This window comes from Bombus impatiens, unplaced genomic scaffold (genome assembly GCF_000188095.3).
Source record: "Bombus impatiens unplaced genomic scaffold, BIMP_2.2 scf_0217, whole genome shotgun sequence".
Taxonomy (NCBI): domain Eukaryota; kingdom Metazoa; phylum Arthropoda; class Insecta; order Hymenoptera; family Apidae; genus Bombus; species Bombus impatiens.
In genome coordinates this window covers 3,489,231-3,508,326 of record NT_176636.1, presented here as the reverse complement: position 1 = coordinate 3,508,326, position 19,096 = coordinate 3,489,231, and the positions used below count along the sequence as shown (strand labels likewise).

Here is a 19,096-nt window from a genome sequence, read left to right as displayed (position 1 = left end):
ATATTAACTTTTGCGTGATTAAAGTGTTTGTGGATTGAAATTACATTGTATGTGTGATTTTTGATACTAAAATCGAGCACGTATGAAGTAATTATGTATGTTGCGTGGAATATGTTAAAATTATATTTATTCGTATTGGTTTAGGAATACAGGTGTTTTAAATCGAACAAAAGAATTATAAACGTTAAACAGCGTCTCTTGGCTTTATATTTGTAAACGTTTTATCAACAATTCACCTAACTCGTTTTGGCGCGCAATTCGAACATAGTTAACCGCGCTCTTACATTATCTTATCTAATTTATGATTACAGTATCCGATCATCTTTAAGATGATACACAAAATAAAATAAATATTATATATTTACACAAATTTACACGTTGTTGCACGAAGTAAAAACGGACTTTCCTTATTAAAAATTCTTCACGATCTTATAAAAATCGAAACATTCGCAGATATCGAAGTGCTTATCGTTTTCTTCGATCATTATTATCGCAATACAGTGCTAGTTTTTGTCAAGAACTTCTCCTATAGAAGAACGATCCTTCTCAACGTGTATCAATTGTACTTCCACTTCTGGAAATACTTTTATCGTTCGATTCTCTTCAAGAGACGAGTCGTTCTTCGATTATTCGAGGGTTTCTTTACCTGTTTTGGGTAACAGGAAAGACATAAACCCGCATACTAAAAAGGAAGTAATAAAAAATTAATTAGTATATTTATTGTACATACATCCCTATTGTAAAAATAAAATATGATCTTCTTTATCACAAGTGAAAAGCATGACAAGTTTCGTTTGTTATTCAAAAGAGATATTCTTAGTATCCATCTTCAATTTATAAACTTTGACAATTAATTTTCAATCATTTGCATCATTGATATTTATAAATTTTATATAATTTACTATTCAATTGTTCAATGAATTATTTTGTTAGAGGCAATTTATAATATGTACTTACTGAATAAAAATGCTGCGAATAAAATGATAGGAACCACACAGGCTAAATCAATCAGGTAGCCGAATACTAAGTTACCGACTAACGCGCCTAATCGACCCATGGTAAGGGAGAGGGCTGCAGCCATTACTCTGAAAATTCAATAAATTCATAGTTTTAGTTCTCAAAAATAAAGACCAAAATATAAAATATCCCTCAAAATATAACAATATTAAAAGTATGTATACTACTCATGATATTTAATATGAACGAGTGAAATATTTTGATACTGGTTTTTCGGGATAAGCAAATGTTTCGATTTTGCATTTGCACTTGGCATTTGCAATTTGAACCGACGTTTCGTAAACATTGCAATTCACCTTTTCAAGGGAGACCTGAAACTGATGGTTTTAGATCTCTCTGTCTTCATTTATATTCTATGATGACTCGCTTGACCGATCAAACTGACGAGTGAATCAGTGTCCATTTGGCCTGCTTCGGGCTGAGCCAAATGGGCACATTCCACGGTATGCAGTCCAAACCTTATGAGAATCTGCACTGTTTTTACAAGTCCCTAAAGAGGCTCATTAGGGAAGTCATAAAGTAGCCGTCCATAATACAAATTTTCCAGAACGCGCAATCGTCGAAAATATAGAAACGTCGATTAATTTTTGAAAATTCTGAAAATTATGAAATATAAAAATGCTTTCCATTCCGCGACTGACTCGGTGGCACGGACGAACAAATAGTACGTTATTTTTTTATGTTGTAACGACACGACACGGCGACGATGCAAGTGGGTAAACTATGAGATTATACGATTAAAAGGCGTGTAAACGTGTCTTTCATTATATTGTGTCCTTGTTTTGTCCTCGGCTGTCGCCGATATAATTAACTTTTGAGGAACGATTGTAAATCACTGGGGATTGTGCGTTTGCTTGTTTCCCTAAGAAATAAATCAGAAGAGTGTGTGTGATTGCTCACCTGAGATTCGTCGGAAACATGTCGACGATTATGCAATAGACCAACGAGATACCGAGGGACGTCAGTGCCTCGAACACGCAGGATAATATTAGGTTTTGCGTCGCATTGACCACAAAATAGAAGGCGACAGTCACAGCGCCGGATACCATTAATGACATGACTGAAATTCAGTAGTATCACTCTTAATTGTAGGATGGAACGAGGCAAGAGATATTTCTTAAAATATTATTCTTATTTACAAGAATGATACTTATTGCACGCATATACAGGTTGTCCCATAACACGTGGGACCTACTTCAGGAGTGAACAGGAGGCACGAAAACAACGAACAAAGTTCATACAAACATGTACCTTATCCGAGCTTGTTTCAATATTATAGCCATTTGTGTTTCAATAATAATAATCCGTAACTGTTTATTACGGTCTGTATCATTCAACATATATCTGAAACAAGATCTGATAGGACACGTCTCCATACGAACTTCTTTTTTATTCTTGTACCTCTTGTTTACTCTTCGAGTGGGTCCCATATGTTAAGATACATCCTGTATGTATTTATACAGTATGTATTTATAATTGTATACTTACATACTACTAATACAAATACATACTAATTATACAGTATGTATTTATAATTGTATACTTACTCAAAAAGAACTTGGCGCCGAGTTTGTGCACGAAAATCGGTAGAATAATGGAGCCAGGAATACAAGCAAGTCCTATGTAAACTGTGTGAAGATAAACGGAAGGCGCAATTACAGTGTCGCATCCGTAATCCTGGACTGTAGTTCCATTATCACTCGATAAAGACGATACTATGCAAACCGACGTGGATTCGCCAGGATATTCGTGTTCAAATTGTTCGAATCTATTGAAACAGTTAGATGTTCAATCCCGCTGAGTCAATTAAACAATCGATTTAATAAATCGGCCAGGCGCAATAACTTTTGAAAGGAACATAAAAATATTTTTCGGAAGGAATATACGCACCTGGTGAATAATTCTGGGAACCAAACCATGAGGGTGTAGTAACTACTGGTAAGGCCAAATTGAATTCCACAGGCGAGCAATGTGTTCCTAAGGTACGGCGATTTACAGAGAGCAGCAGTTAGATCACGTACTTCCTTTAAAAGCACCTTTAGATCCTTTCGTTTGTGCAGTTTCAACAACCTCGTGCTTTTGTCTTTAGTTTTTTCTTGCAGTGATTTTACCTGAATGAAGAAACGGATGATTACACAAACAAGACGTTAGAAATAAAAAAGAAGATGATATTAGTTAAATTCTCATTAATCAATTAATTTTTTATTAGTTGATTTTAGTAGTTGCTAACACGAGAAACTTGCGAAACGAGAAATTGTTCGTCCTGAAAAGACAATGTCGGAAAATAAATCTAACGAAATCTGAAAAGATCTGGACTAGGTGTTTTTGTGTACTTCATTACCGGGTAAGAGTCAGCGTCTTTTCCAGTGTTCTGCGAGTAGATCCATTTAAATACTTCGAGGGCAGCTTCCGTTTCGCCACATTCGAGGAGAAATTTCGGGCTCTCCGGGAATGCAAACAACCACAGGCCCAACATTATCGAGGGCAGAGCGCACAGCGCTACGAAGAGATTCCATGATTTAAAGTAGAACATGTCCGAGACGTACATGAAGTTCATCGGTATGATCAGCCATGCTATCACTGAATAAACGAAGAGAAAAAATAGTGATTAAATTGCAAAGCTAATTAGATTAAAAAATCTGATTAACAGTTTTAATAGAACGGTGAATTAATAAAACAGTATAGGTTATTCGATCATTAATACTTTGAATAAAGTAGTACGTTGTAAGAGAACAATTCAAATTATTCAAATTTCTCACCACTTCGTATTACAATAATATTTGTTGAAGAATATCTGGAATGGAACGACGAGCTAAGAAATTTATTTGAATTATCCAAGTTTCCCGCTGCACCATATTGATGCTGTTGTTATTCGCGAAGGTTCATACAGATTTACTTTATTCAATGTTAAGAAGGAATATTACGTATAAATGAAATTACAAGATGAGACTCACGTGGTAATACTATGACTCCGACTGTCCAGAACATTTCCATCCAACAAAGACATTTTTCGCGATATTTTGTCGCCTGAAACTCCCCTAAATACGGAAAACAAATTCCCATAGCTCCGGTAACGCTGTATATATAAAATAAAAGAATAAAAATAGGAACAAAACGAAAAGAAAAATAAAAAGTGTCTGAGGTGGGGAACATAAGATATAAAGGATTTAACATTCAATTACAGTACACTTACGCGAAACCGTTAAAGAAACGGAATATCAGGAAAACCCAAAAGTACTGGACAAAGGAAGAAGCAATGCCAACAATGCCATCCATTAACAATGTAGCGATTAATACAACTTTTCTTCCTTTGGTATCAGCCAGGCACCCCCATATGTAAGAACCAATCACCATCCCTATGAATAAGAAAGTAAAAGTTAGTTTTTTATTTTTAAACTAGTTCTATAACGTATGGTTTACGGTAAAAGAAAGGAATGAGAGAATCGAAAAACGTATGAAATAGTATCATATGGTTTCTTAACTTTGGTTCTTTCCTAATAGATTATTGCTGATAATAAAATAATTTCCACGTGATACACATGCGGCATGTGATTTTCTTCGTTAAACACGTTTCGACGTGTTAAGCGCTGAGCGATAAAAGTTTGAGTAGAAATATTCGCTATGAGTCAGACACCTCCATTCATTAGGAGATAGAGATGTTATAATACCAAGTCTGATCAATATGCTCCCTTTAAAGAGGCTATTCCTTCATATTAAGGAAATTTCATTCGATAAAAATCAAAATTATATATTTCTGACAGGGAATTAAATAAATTTGAGGATTGAACAATAGTATTTTTGATAAATGTCTCAGCGTAGGTTAAAAATTGATCATTGGAAAATATTTTCTTTCGTTTAAATTAAATAAAATTTATCGTTTAAAAAATTTTCCTGTTAGGAAAACATGGAAACTGATCGTGGGAACAATTTTTTCTCAGCACAAATTCAAAAATTCTCTAAAAAATTCTCCCTTCTGAATTGAAGAATTCTAAACTTATTAAGCGAAGAAAGTAAAAATACGTAAAGATATTAATTTTGTAAAGATTTTATGGTGCTCACCCAGCATTGGTGATGCTGTTAGCCAGCCTTTCGCGGTGGAATCCATTTCCAGGTCGCATTGTGCTGCTGGTAATACAAACGAAAGTATCGTGACTCCAATGGCGGTATCCATATAAATTAAACCGCAAACCGCCAACAGCATGTAGTGAAATTTCCCGAATCCTGATAAGAAAAATATAATCTTATAAATATTTATTCAAATCTTAAAGAAGTTACAAGGAAAGGATTTATCGTTGCAATCAAGAAACTATTTGATCTTTGATTCATACTGTAAGCTTTTGTTAAATCTTCTAAGAGTCAACATTAACTTGTTTCCAACTTTCTTCTTTTTTCCTGATACGTATAATGGAATAAAAGATAAGGTAATCATTTGTAGTCGTTGTCTCGAAAAATTTGCAAGATTTTACGACTCGTAATTTTAACATTATGCTTAAAATTTGACTCGAGATAATTCCCCGATTATCTAAATTTAGGTGAACAATATTTTGATTACAGGATTCTCTCTCTTTCTCGAAGAAGAAGAAGAAGAAGAAGGAGAAGAAGAAGAAGAAGAAGAAGAGCAAAATTTGTGTAAAGTGAGCATTTTGAAAGAATTATTACGACGCCTGGAACAGACGCCTGTTAATAACTAGAATCAGAGAATGCTACTCTTAAGATGGAAACCGTACAACCAAATACAACAGGGATGATGTCCATAATAGAAATGGATATGCATTTAGATGAGCAAACAAAGAAATTGGACCGAGAAATTCACACAATGAAAGGGAACTTGAACGCGGAACATCAGACAGTGAAGCAAGAACGGATAAGTTTATCGAGAATAAGGATGGATTTACTGTATTATATGCAATAACTAATCCAGGTGTAATGGAAACAACGAAGACGGACCTACCATTTATGTCAGAGTAGAATCCAATTCATCGACCACTTGTTGGCCAACACCACGTTTGGATGTCATGGTTTTGAGCCAGACTGATAAGAAAAACTGGTTGAAATCCTTAAACTTTATTACTAGGTCAGGAAGTTAGGAGGAGTGCATGAATAAGTATAATAAGTAAGTACTAACTTCTTTTGCAAGATTTAAAATTTTCTTGCAATTTAGTATCTGTATGTGTTAATTAATTACATATGATTAATATTTTGTGATATTACAGAATTTAGGAGAAGAAGATGATAGCTCAGCTATTTCCCAGGTAGTGTTTTAAACATCTTTTTTGTACGTGGAAGAGTAGAAGTCTCGTTTTGCTATGGAATGAATTTGGAATGTTTGTGAATGAACGTGGCCAAAGAACTGGAAACATCGATCGAACATAACATCATTTACCTTTTTGCTTTTGGTAAGAATCCTTGTAACGTTTCTTAAAATACAATAATCTTATATTTTTTATTGCATAAGGAAACATATTTATATTTTTACAACTTTCCGAAAACAATATTTGTTTGTAATTTCGTTTTTCATCAAGACGCGTATACTTAACTAATACAAAGAATCCAGAATGAATCGTAATCGAATTATCTAGCCTGTGTTATTTGGAAGCAGTTGGCTCAAAAGGAATTTATATAGCAGCAATAAACTCCTTCTTGGAGTTATCAAAGATTACAGACTTTTCTGGTATACCGGAATTAAATAACAGTCTTACCAGTTTGAATACTTTGTATATCATCATAATACAGTGTATAATGTAAAGTTGTCGTGAAATACGAATTTATGCGTATTGCTGTACTTTGCAGAGATCAAGAGGGTGAAAGTAATTCGAAGATTAGTTGTACGATTTAAAAATAATAAACATTTCTATTTCCGGATTAAAAAAGATAAATTTTCATTTAAGAATTTAAGAAACAATTGATAATATGAAAATATAAATATCTTTTATTGAAGTTTTGCAATTTGTAAATGAGAATTGATTAAGATTCATATATAATTGAAATTTTTTCATCATAATCATAATAGAATTATATCGAGATGAAAGAAATATCGTTCTTCCGCGTGAATCAGCATTTTTCAAGAAGAGTAACAAGTTTGATCCGGTTTTGATGCTGACGTTAATTGTATTTATGCAAATACAATACGTAAATCAAACAGTGCTCTTGAACTAGATATCCCCTGTATTTTACAATCTCATTATTCAAATACTTACACACTTTAAACCATACCACTAGCGTAATTAAATGCAATTGACACTAAAACTACCAATCATTTACGTCTAAATTAAAATGTTAAGAATCAACGTTAAGATATACTTATCATCAAATTTAGTCTCAAATTAACTAAACGAAAAATTTAATTGGAAGAAAAGATGTCATTAAACATATGAAACATATCTTTAAACAATCCACGTTGGCTGAATATTTAGTTAGAAATTGTGATAAATTCAATTCTCATTTGCATTTCAAAAGTGATGATTATTAATCGTGTATATTCCGTACAAGGAAATCATTGAAATGAGTGTAATCAAAATTATTTTTGTAAACGCAGTTTTGCAATGATATTTTCTATCCCCGTTGATCAAGATCAAATTTTATTATGATAAAGCTTTGGTTTTCTTCAATGATTAATACTTAATCAATACGGAAAAGAAAGAGGATTGATTACCTGTTACGGTGATTGCATGCTCGAAATCGGCACCTCCGTCTGCCAAGAAGTCGAGCCCTGTCAAAGACCAAAAGATTTATGAGCTTCTTAAAATATCATGTTTTCTATTGTTATTTGAGGAAAGATCGCGATAGTGTATCAGTGTATCAGTATGTTTCGTGGACACGTGTTTGCCATGGAATTTTTACGTTGAGTAAGATATTTAAAGAATTGATGTTTGATAGATCGTGCAAAGTTTACTTGGATGATGATCGTTACAAATGCTTTTTTGACTTGCTAAATGTCGAATTCTCGCTAAAGTTTAGTACAGTGTTTTACATTAAATAAATAATTGATAAAATACAATGCAAATTTTATTCGATAATGATTGGAAACATGTTTTTGATAAATATATTAAAATATATTAAAATTTTTATTTTCATGTAGATACGTGTTCACGATAATGAACAAAGTATTATATGAAGTAATGAATAATTATCAGTTAATAGATCATGCAAAATTATTCCTATAATGTTTCAAGAGATTTTTGGTACATAGAAAAGTGCAATTTGTTGTTAGCGGCGATATAAAAGATTATGATTTATATCTTTCCAATTATTATAGAAATAATTTTGGACAATAAATTAAATGTGACTATATAAAAAATTTTTAATTGGAAAAATTTTAATATAGACACATGATGTTTGATTAAAGTCACTTAATTCGTTATTTTGATTTTTTTAATCTAAATATCCAAAGATTTTTATCATAAATATATTTCATAATCTCTCGAGACGATTATCCTTTGCTATCAAAAAGAAATCAGTGGTTGAGTAATGTTATATTAATAGCTACAGCAATATGTTGATTAGTAATGATGGTATCGCTAGCAAAGCAGTGATAGCAAATACATTAATGGCACTAAGAATGAAATAGAAAAACCGCAACAATATTATCTTGTATTGCAATCAGTAAAACATGTATCTACGGTGATAATATCCATCTATTCTATTATATACTATCATAGATATATGTGATTATGTTAATGTCGGTAATAATAGTTTATTTTTCAGTCTATCAGCCATCAAAATGAACTCGATTTAGAATTGTTTGTTAATGTCAGTAATCATTACTAAATTTGATCGCAATAACTACTTCAGAAAATAAAAAGAATTATTAGAAAGACAGAGAAAGCCTCTAAAAAGTGCTGGTGGTGATTCTTACAATTTCTAATTCAAAATCAACTTTAAGACTTGTAACTATTCTTATTTTACTTATTTCATAAAAATTCCACCAACTAATTCCAAACAAATAAAAAAAAAAATAAATATGCAGAAGAAAATAAAAGTATAAAATAAATCAGTAAATGGAAGAAAATCCATAGAAATATCATTAAATAATTTCAAACGAACAGCAAACTAATATTTCTCAAATTCTTAGCATTCTCATAAACAACAAAATTAATATTAAAGAATCTACAATTCAAAATCAACCCTTAAAACCATAGCTATTCTTATTCTACTCATTCCATAAAAATACAAACTGATATTTGTTAACTTTTTAAAACATATTCATAAATAAGAAAATGATTTAAGAATCTAAGAATCTAAGAATCTAAGAATCTAAAAATCTAAAGATCCAGAATCAGAAACGTATACAACCACTACTCTCATTCTACCATGATCATTATTATCGTCATCTTCATCGTTATCATTATACGACAGTATTTTCTATATTTTAAATCGTCATGAAAACCTACCCATGGTTTGCGGTTACGTTGCGGAGATGTACGTTAGTCTCTCGTGAAGTGATGAGGTCAGGTGGTGTCGGTGAGAATTCGGGACTCTGGAGGACCCCGGTCGCCAAAGTATAGCACTCTCTGTTCCTTGTTCGTGTTCCACGGTTTTGTCCTCGTCTGCAACCACCGTACGCCACGCTCATTGGTGAACACTCGGTGGTATTTGATCGCCGTTTTTATCGCCCAAGCGAATTTTGGCGATGACTTTCCACCGGGGAGTATTCCCTTTTTATACCCTCACGAAATTCTTCCACCTTCTCGTACAAAATCTTCTACCTTTTATTATTGATCGATAATCGATCTTTATAAAGTTCCTCTCCCTTCGAGTTTCTCTTTGTAAATGAAAGTTCCAACTTTCAAATTCGATGAATTGCAGATACTTCTGGAACGAAATAAAGACGAAGGTTGCACTAGAAACGTCTTATAGTCTTCATAACTAAGTTTTTGATCCAAGCACGACCCTCGGTGGTGAACGAACGACTGACCAAAAAATCGATCGTGCCCCAGCATATATCTCCTCTCTTTTTAGTTATTAGTCTTCTCCCCAGATAAGATATAAAGCTTCGTTTGTCTCTGTCACTCTTACCTGTCTGTCTTTTTCCTCCTTCTTCTTTGTCTTCGCTTTTCCCTCTAGTTAAAGGTACTTGAGGCTTTTGTTGAGAAAAATTTGATCGAGCAAAAAAAGAAAAGAAAAGAGAAAGGAAGCAAGAACGGAAAGAAATCTGAGTGTTCTGAAAATTCCTGATATCCACCCCGTTTGTTTACACAGGGTTTAGTGTGTATGTGTACGGAAGAGTGTAAGTATAGAGAAGAGTATAGAACTGTGTGCGTTAAGAACAGTTTTGCAATAATTGTTTATGTCATACGATACAGTCGTGCACCTAATTGATAAGACAGTTGTAACAAGTATCACGGGATTTCTAATTGCTTCAGATTACTTTGATTAAAATACACCGGTTTACTCTTACGAGGTTGTTTTATTACGTACGAGAATTCTGTCCGCATTATGCATCGGTGATACCTTTATCTGACATGGTCGCCGAATTGAACTTACTATTTTGCATAAAAGCTTATTCTGTTCTTTATTAATAAAGGATGTTATTCGAGCTTACAGATGTATTTGAATACATTACTATAAAAATCTTTACGGACATATTATGCGTGTTATATGAAACATTTTGAAACTTCATTAGCGACGTTGTAACGAGACACGTTATGACTATGCGCATTATTTAAAATGCATATGATGCAATATTTAAAATCAATCTGAAAATTTAGAAATACATACATAAATACAGAGTTTGAAATTAATTCTACCAATATCATTAACAATATCCTTTACTTTAATCAAATTATTTATAATTGTTCTACCAATATGGGAATAATAAATTGACTTTGTTTATAGAGTATATAGAGTATAAGGAAAAATCACTGATTAATTACCTTTTCGTCATTCGATGTGTAATACTAAATAACCGAGTGGTCATTTAGAGTTCTTTATTTTCCAATCAACTTCTTAGTTCTTGACTAATCCTAATTTTTGATAAAAATTGGACTAAATTATTACTATTATTAACACGTTTGCTCCTAATGATGGAAACGTATGTGTTACGAGTGGGTTTTTCGTACTGTACATCTACGTCGGTACGTCTGCGTCATTGATTCTCATCAAAGAAATTTGGAACTGGAAGATTCTTCTATTAGCAAAGTTTTTACACACGTTTAGTATTGTAAATGAATGTATTTTATTTTTAAAAAAGTAGCTACAGTGCATGGTTTCAAATTTTTTTCTCTCATCATTCAACTCTTAAGATCACATTTAATTATTTTTTTAATGTAACCAAAGGAGGTAGCACCATAGTTAGCTACCTAATGATTGGCTTTATAACTTTCATGGGTAGCCTTCTTTGGATTCTATATACATTAATTGACCGGCCCACGTATTTTAATTTTATCTCTTCTAGGAGAAAATGTTAATGCGTAAATTTTTATAATTGATTAAATGATTATATGACTCTTATCATAACGATCAATTTAAACGCATTAAAACAAATATAAAGACACTCGTTTTTCACAACGTATCCATTTAGACATTAGCGATTATTTGGATATTCGACCTATTTTCAGTAGTTCAATTTCCTGCCACCAGTTGGCACATCGAAATTCTCAGTTTTCCATAATACTAATAGGGCTGCATAATAGAAGAATTTTTAATAATTTCATCAAAGTAAAGGTTATTGTAGAATCAATTTCAAATTAATAATATAATTGGTAGATCATTTAATATGAATGCATCTTTTTAACTGAGTGTAATTTGTTTGATAGTGCACAAATGTTCAAGAGATTTCGATGCGTGGAATGAAACTGACGACTGACAACGCGTGACGACGTACTTTTTTACTGTATTATGTAGGTATGTATATGATTTATAACGATAAAAAGATAAGCTACATTTTCAGGGTCTGCATGCACGTTGTCCAAATATGTAATAAGATTTGCAGTAAATAAATAAAGTGTTTGGACGAAATTCGGTTAGATGTGCGAGGTAACCTGTTTATCACATAGTATATCATGCTTGGAATGCCATCTACGATTATTTTGCACTCTTTGATATCTAAGGATATCTCATCTAGTTTTGATTTAATATTCTATTTCACGTGATGAAGAATATTTACAGCATTTGTACCTTATATAGATGAATATTCAACACCTTGAACTTATATAACCTAATGATAATATTACAAATGATAATATGTTACTATTGTACCCGAAACCATTTTTGACCAGCTTTGAAAAGATCTGTAGTAATTAAAATTATGTAGAAACAGAAATTTCATAAAAATAACAGATGTTAGCATATTTGTAATTAGCTTTAAAATGATATCTTTAAATGTGAATATCATATAATTATCTTAATACTATTTGGGCAACTATGGTCAATAAATTTGTAGGCTTTGTACCTTTATTACCTATTACTTTTGCCCTTATGATTTTATTATTCTTCACCCACTTTATTGTAGTCTTTACAAAGTTGGTTTTTGACTTAATCTTTTATCATTGGACATTTCTTAAAAAGAAGACGTGATACGCTAGATCTAATACCAATCTGATAAAAAACAAATACTTATAACAATATGTTATAACATTGACGAATATCATTTAGTTAATCGACAGTTTGTTGAGGTATAATATTACGAAATTAATAATATACGACAGAATTCAATCTAAAACTGTCAAATTTCATTATGAATTGTCCAAAGATGGATGCCACACAAAATTCGTCCAACCGTATCTTTACAACCGGTATTTCCGTCCAAATTTTACCCGGTTATTTCTACAAGCCAATTATAAACGTCACGCATGAAACAGCATATTGCACTTGGAAATCTCGACGGAATGTTTAAGCAGACAGTAGTACGAGTGACTGAAGAAAACATGACGTTTTATCGGGGCCAAGTATGACGGAAGGGATTTTTCGATAATACGCCCACAAATATGTAGTAAATCTTATAAATGAGATAGGGATATAGGTAATAATAGTTGACATTTGTATATTGGTTAAATTAACCATTCGCGAGTAATTTTAGCTACATTAACAACTTGATTACCAGGTGAGCAGTGTTTTTAGATATTTCGGGGGGAGCAGACATCTTAAGTCCCTACTTGATACTTGTAATAAATTGATCGATAAGAAAATGCAAGTAGCTATATCAATATATAAAATTGTTCGTTTTCTTTCAAGTGGTATAAATCCCACTTTTATTGTTTCGAGACACTTAAGAGTCTGAAACCTAAGCTATTTGAACGTAATAATCGTTAAGATATTAACGAGATATTTATTAATAATAAATCTTAATGTAATACATCTTAGGAATACAATTTATACTTATGTTTATCTTGTTAATGTATTGCTGGTGTGTTAGCGTAATCGATGTAATAAAAGGAATTAAATTTTTTTATTACGAAACATTTAAGAGAATGAGTAACTAGATATAGCGATATAAGAACATTATTAGCTATCATATTCCTCATCTTTCATTTTGTTTCAATTTAATTGAATTTTATTTTAATTTCATTATATCCATTCAATTTTATCAATCAGATTTCCATTGAACTTATACCTTATAAATTCTTTTGTCTTTCATTTCATACTATTTCGTATAATCTTTTAATTAAAGTCCGATACGAAATCCCAGTTAAAACCCCAGATTATTTCTTAATTAACTTAATCTCAGACTCTATTCTGTTACATTTCGATTTACCTATAATTCAATTTTGATCTACATAAAAACAATACAAAAAGTATTGGCACATATCCTTACTTCTCACTGAAGTGATTATTTTATCAAATTTCATAGTACCTAATTTTTCTAGTCATATGAATCACAACCAAGTGCAATTAACTCTTTGCCTCATAATATTGAGTTACATATATGGTATGTTTTATGGATGAAATACGCGAAGACAGACCGGATTCAAATTAAAGTATCAAAGTATCAAATTTCAATGATATACTTTCATTTTTTACTTTCATATTGCAAGACCATGATCACTGAAAAGACATCGCGTACAATAATTCAATGTCTCGTTTCAACGATATTCGTTTCAACAGCAAACAGATAAAAGCTAAGGCTAGCAGAAGATTACAAGAGGTTAATCAATATGCAAATGCTATAATAAATATAGTTGTCTGCCGATACATTTTGTAGCCACTGTACTTATTATTTCATGCTGTAGATATCAAATTTATATTATTTCATAGATAACCCAATTAGGTCTAGATACATTTGATACAATTTTCTAGATCTTTCATTCGAAGCAAGATCACGACAGTTTATGTTGTTACTCCATATGTTTCTCCGATAAGCCTGTTTACGGCTAAATGAAAATGATGACGCGTGGCTAGTTTTATCCAGATAATAATCGGTCACATCAAATTTAATCACGTCTAGGTCAAGCGTGAATAAGTTGGTGCATATTTTTTTGATATAAGATTCAGTTATATTTCTTCTATTATAATATGCGAACTATTGACAGTTACGTTCATTGTGTTAATACCTATTTACAGATGTTTTTAGTGAAAAATTCAATTGTTTATAACTTGAAAAATAAATTTCAAGCGATATTTTTGCATATTAATACTCATCTTTATTTAAGTGTCTAAAATCTGAAACTGTAGTCCTCCAAAGGCGAATGTAAGGTAACATTAACTTTGTTAAAAATATCTGTACAGCGATCGTAAAAACAATATAAAACCACATAAGTCTGAGTAATTTACAATATCAACGATCATTATGTACGCTTGTTTTCCCTGATTAATGCGTATACAATGTAGCGTTATAAGACTTATCACTAATTATCGTCGATTATGTCGTGAAAATCGCAAAAAGCGGAAGTTTACACGATTTAAAAGCCATAAACCACAAATCGATTAAACAGGCTACGTTATCGTTTCATGGAATTTGTAAGATCGACGACTTAGCTGAGCTAACAAAAAATATTTCCATTCTCTAAAACACAATACTGTTTCAGCGTCTTTTTATGAAATTTTCTAGATATTTTATTGAATTCTTCAGACATGAGTTGATTCGATGGAATTTTTTTTTTCGAATCGATAGAAATCTTATTTAAATTTTATTTATTCGAACTTTATCTTGATTTTACTTGGATCTTAAGTCGTAAAATTGGAGATTGTTAAATGGGTTTTTTTCTGTAATATTTCAGTATTTTGTTTTCGTATCGTACTCTTGTTGATCGAGATCGTTGCAACATTATCACAGAATCGTACGGTTAAAGTCCCCGAATTAGAGAGATTTATCTGTTCTCTTATCGAGCTGGAATATGTCGGTAGAGTGGATCGAACCATTAAACACGAATATCTTCGTTTGCTTAGGAAACGAATTTGTCAAGTTCGAGTTGATACTTGAACGAAAATTTTGTTTCTCAAATGAATTGATAGAAACAATCGAGATATTAATCGAGTGGCAATAAAACGAATATTTGTTATTTTTAAATCGCATTGTACGATACTGAGTCATATTGGAGTTATTCCACTACAGATTCATACATTACATACATACATTAGTGTATAGTCGTAGATTATGTGATAACTACAAGTATACTGATTTGTAAATTTTGATGGAACATTATTTTAGACTGTTCAATTTTAGTTTATACGATTTTTGTAGAACCAGGAATTGGTAAATCCAACTTCTTTGTAATATTTCCCTTTGGATTAGGTTGCATTATGAATTTACAGTGATCACGAATCCCAATCATAAAGTTTTATACTAAAAGAGCAAACCACCGGAAAAACAGAGGACGTTAATCAAACTTTTTATTTTCTAATTACCTCAAATAAGAAAAATCCAACATCTTTTCTTCTTTGATGTCTTTAAAACAACCAGTTCTTCAAGTTTTTTCCAAAATATTCGAAAATGTAACAAATTCAACATCTTTCCTCTCTATCAAATCTTTCTTTCTTCACTACATTTGAGAGAATCACTAGAAATTTTTTCGAAACACCAAAAGAAACAAAAGAAGGAAAAGAAGTAGAAAATATATTTCTACCGTAACAACGTTTCGCATAACAAACATGTTATCGTTAACGGTCAAAACACACGACGATTTCCATCTCGCACAGGCCGATACATCAACTTTGACATCTGTCGAATCAATGACCACCCTTGATTTGTGTCATCATTCATAATTCGTCATTCCAATCCGTCAATTTTTCCCCATAACAAAGCCAACAATATCCGCAATGGGATTAAACACGACAAAATTAATCGCGATTATCGTGGTCAACGAGTGAGTGAATGAAAACTGTGGCCATTTTACTCGGACTATGGCCAAGATTCTGTATTACGTAATCAGGACGACGATTTAGATGTCTGTTTTATCAGACACACGTGTACGTCGCCTGAATATGATCCAAACATCGAATCAAAGGATCACCGTGATTTTTGTGACACGAAATAACCGGAGATAACGAGAAATTTGCGAAATGATATAAATATAGATGAAAATTGCCATTGCGATCTTTTCTTATAAATTTATTTATTTATGGGGACAAGTATTTTTATTAATATTTTTGTTAGAATCGATGGTTATATGTACATTTTTTGAAAATGAAAATGTATCATATTTATATCAAGCGAAATATATTTATTTCATAAATTAATGCCAGTTATTTGTAGGAAAAAAGTGTTAGCCGCTGCAAGAGTTAAGAAATTTAATTCATGATCCGCTATTTAATGTTATCTATAGCAAGAGTTAGACTGTACATAATTTATGATTTTTTTTATTTAATTGTAACAATACACACACATTATTAGATATTTCACATTATTGTTATCATTGAAATTCTTGTTAAAGCAGTAAAGAAATTTCGAATTTTATTTAGTATTCGAGAGACTCCGAGGGAAATTGGTATAAATAACAAAATCATACTCTCAAGAATAGAAGTTCTTTCAAAAAGATAGTTTTGCAAATAATTTGAATAACGTTCGTACAACAAATTTTGCGTGTAAATTTCACGAAATTTGATAAACGCTTTAAAATATATATACTGATAATAGAATCCTCTAATTTCAATCTTATATTTTCTATGTTACCCGCATTTATCTCATTTTCCAACTTACAACTCGTTGCAGCTTTTCCACCGAGTCTCTCATAAACCACCAAATTCACAAATTTATTTCAAAAACACACAAACTGAACCACAACAAACTGACTACGCATTAAATGCAAAAACATTTCAAGCGTAGTATTCGTTGTAATATCTGCTGGATAAAACAGATATTTTCTAAATTTTACTCAGAGAGATACGAATTTGCATAAATACCCGCAGTTTATTAATCGAACTCACATTGGCTAAGTGAAATTAGTTTTCAAGACGAAATCGTCGTATCGTGTCTTCTTCTTGCAACACAAAACAAAAGAGTTGGTCGGTATACATATATATCGGAATGGAATTAGTATAAAAGGGCAACTAATCGAGAAGTAATAGTCGCGTCAGGTATGAAACGAAACTAAGCGTTTAAATCGTAGATCGACAAGGTAAGCCTGTAATTTTCCTTAAGTTCGCATATCGTGCATGCGCGCGAACGCTGTGTTGGCAAGCGATCGGTGGATTCGCGCCAAATATTCGATCGCCATCCCAATATCTCCGTCATCGATGCGTCGCGAGAAAAAAATAATAATTAATTGCCATCATCCAAACAACGATATTCGCCATTACGATATTTAATTAAGATTTCATTGTGAAACAGAGGAACGCGAAAATGAAAAAAAAAACCGCTAAGTAGATCGGAAAGAATTAGAAGTATTTCTTTAAAAATGGCCATGGTCCAATTGCAAAACACACCGTTTAGGCTTCGTGTCAATGTCAACAATGTTGAACGAGTAGGCTGATACAAAGTGGTAAAATACGGTTACGAAAATAGAATGAGTTTTTGGTACAAATAGGTTTTCGAGAGGAGGGACGTGGTTTAGGAGGTGTTTATGAATTAGGATATTTCGTAAGGGAGAGATTTACTGTTGCACGCGAATGTCTTCGAAAACATAAAATGATATGAACTCTTATCAGTAAGCGGTTATGAAATTAATAGATCCTTTTTTTTCTTTGCGTCCCATAAAATCAATGGTTTCGAAAAGATCGTAGACAAGACTTCTATTTCAACTGAAATTTCTAGATTTATTGATAGCAGAATATAAATGAACTCTTCTCGGACATAAAGGATTTCGAAATTCCAAAATTATTATCCATATCTTCTATCACTCTTTGTAGATAAAAACGTTGTTTCAAAATTTATACGAATAGTAGAAATCTTGATTGAAGTAGCCTTCTTTCCTGTAGTCCTTTTAAGATCACTGATAAGAAATATTAATAAATTTTCCTTTATACGGTAACAACATTTTGAAATCACTTTATATAAATTTCGAACTTTCAAAAAATAATAGACGACAATTGATTTTGATAGGTTCAGCAAGAACATATTTTTTATTGTACTTCGATGGCCGGCATATAAACAGTCTACAATATAAAAAGTCTCGTACATAGAAAAATAGAAGAATAACACGCGTCAGGAATACGATCGTCGCGTTCGATATTCATTTACATAGAGTTCGAGGCTGATCGATCGAATCAAGCTTCGTAAAGAGATCTGCACACGATGAATACTGTTTGACAATACTTGGCGATATTGGCAATATTATTAATCGTATGCGGGCCCCTTAACACCGTACAATTTGCAATGTTGAAGAAATATCGTGGCACTGTGTTAACAATACGAGAGATCGTCGTGATAATGGTTTATATAATTGAGCATTTATTTCCTGCCTAGCTTTTTTAGCTGTATGTGTATTAAGTACTAAATACGTTAATCTATTTATTCGAAGATCTTTTTCGTTGTATATAATATTTTAACAGAATATTCTACAGGTTATTTTAGAACGAGTGTAGTAAGTTTTTAAACGATCGTTTAATTATTTTCACGGTAATTATACGTACAGGTATTGCAACTTAAAATTGTTCTGTTGTCACAGAAAAATGATAAGTTTAATGTTAAATGATTTTTAAAATACTAAGACAAAGTCGAACAATTTACTTTCAGGTCAGTTTTGCGATAAATTCTGTAGATTTATCA

At 31.9% G+C, this 19,096-nt stretch overlaps 1 protein-coding gene and 1 long non-coding RNA gene across 4 annotated transcripts; one reads left to right on the top strand and one right to left on the bottom strand.

Annotated features, from left to right (window-relative positions):
- Nucleotides 1–110: 110 nt before the first annotated feature.
- On the bottom strand, nt 111–17,494 carry LOC100746333 (synaptic vesicle glycoprotein 2B). Of its 3 annotated transcripts, none has more exons than XM_024366353.2 (12): nt 17,317–17,494; nt 9,408–9,828; nt 7,670–7,726; nt 5,077–5,238; nt 4,211–4,373; nt 3,972–4,093; nt 3,359–3,597; nt 2,908–3,128; nt 2,565–2,785; nt 1,918–2,077; nt 958–1,085; nt 627–682 (listed from the first exon to the last, which is right to left on the bottom strand). In XM_024366353.2, exons 2-12 carry the CDS (start codon nt 9,409–9,411, stop codon nt 627–629), a joined length of 1,533 nt encoding a protein of 510 aa, XP_024222121.1. In that variant the 5' UTR covers nt 9,412–9,828; nt 17,317–17,494. The 3 variants fall into 3 exon arrangements, with proteins under 3 accessions (XP_012238956.1, XP_024222121.1, XP_033175757.1); XM_033319866.1 differs by lacking the exon at nt 17,317–17,494 and adding an exon at nt 10,033–10,609; XM_012383533.3 differs by lacking the exon at nt 17,317–17,494 and having other exon boundaries at nt 111–682; nt 9,408–9,959.
- LOC117151460 lies at nt 5,966–11,923 on the top strand. Its single transcript, XR_004461413.1, has 3 exons — nt 5,966–6,130; nt 6,231–6,413; nt 11,772–11,923. It is a non-coding gene; the product is annotated as an uncharacterized LOC117151460 (long non-coding RNA).
- Nucleotides 17,495–19,096: the final 1,602 nt, after the last annotated feature.

Coding starts and splice junctions, on each gene's coding strand:
- LOC100746333 (XM_024366353.2), bottom strand. Junction 3,598..3,971: donor CGGAGTCATAGTATTACCAC/GTGAGTCTCATC, acceptor TCGTTTATTCAG/TGATAGCATGGCTGATCATA. Junction 3,129..3,358: donor AAGACGCTGACTCTTACCCG/GTAATGAAGTAC, acceptor TTCTTCATTCAG/GTAAAATCACTGCAAGAAAA.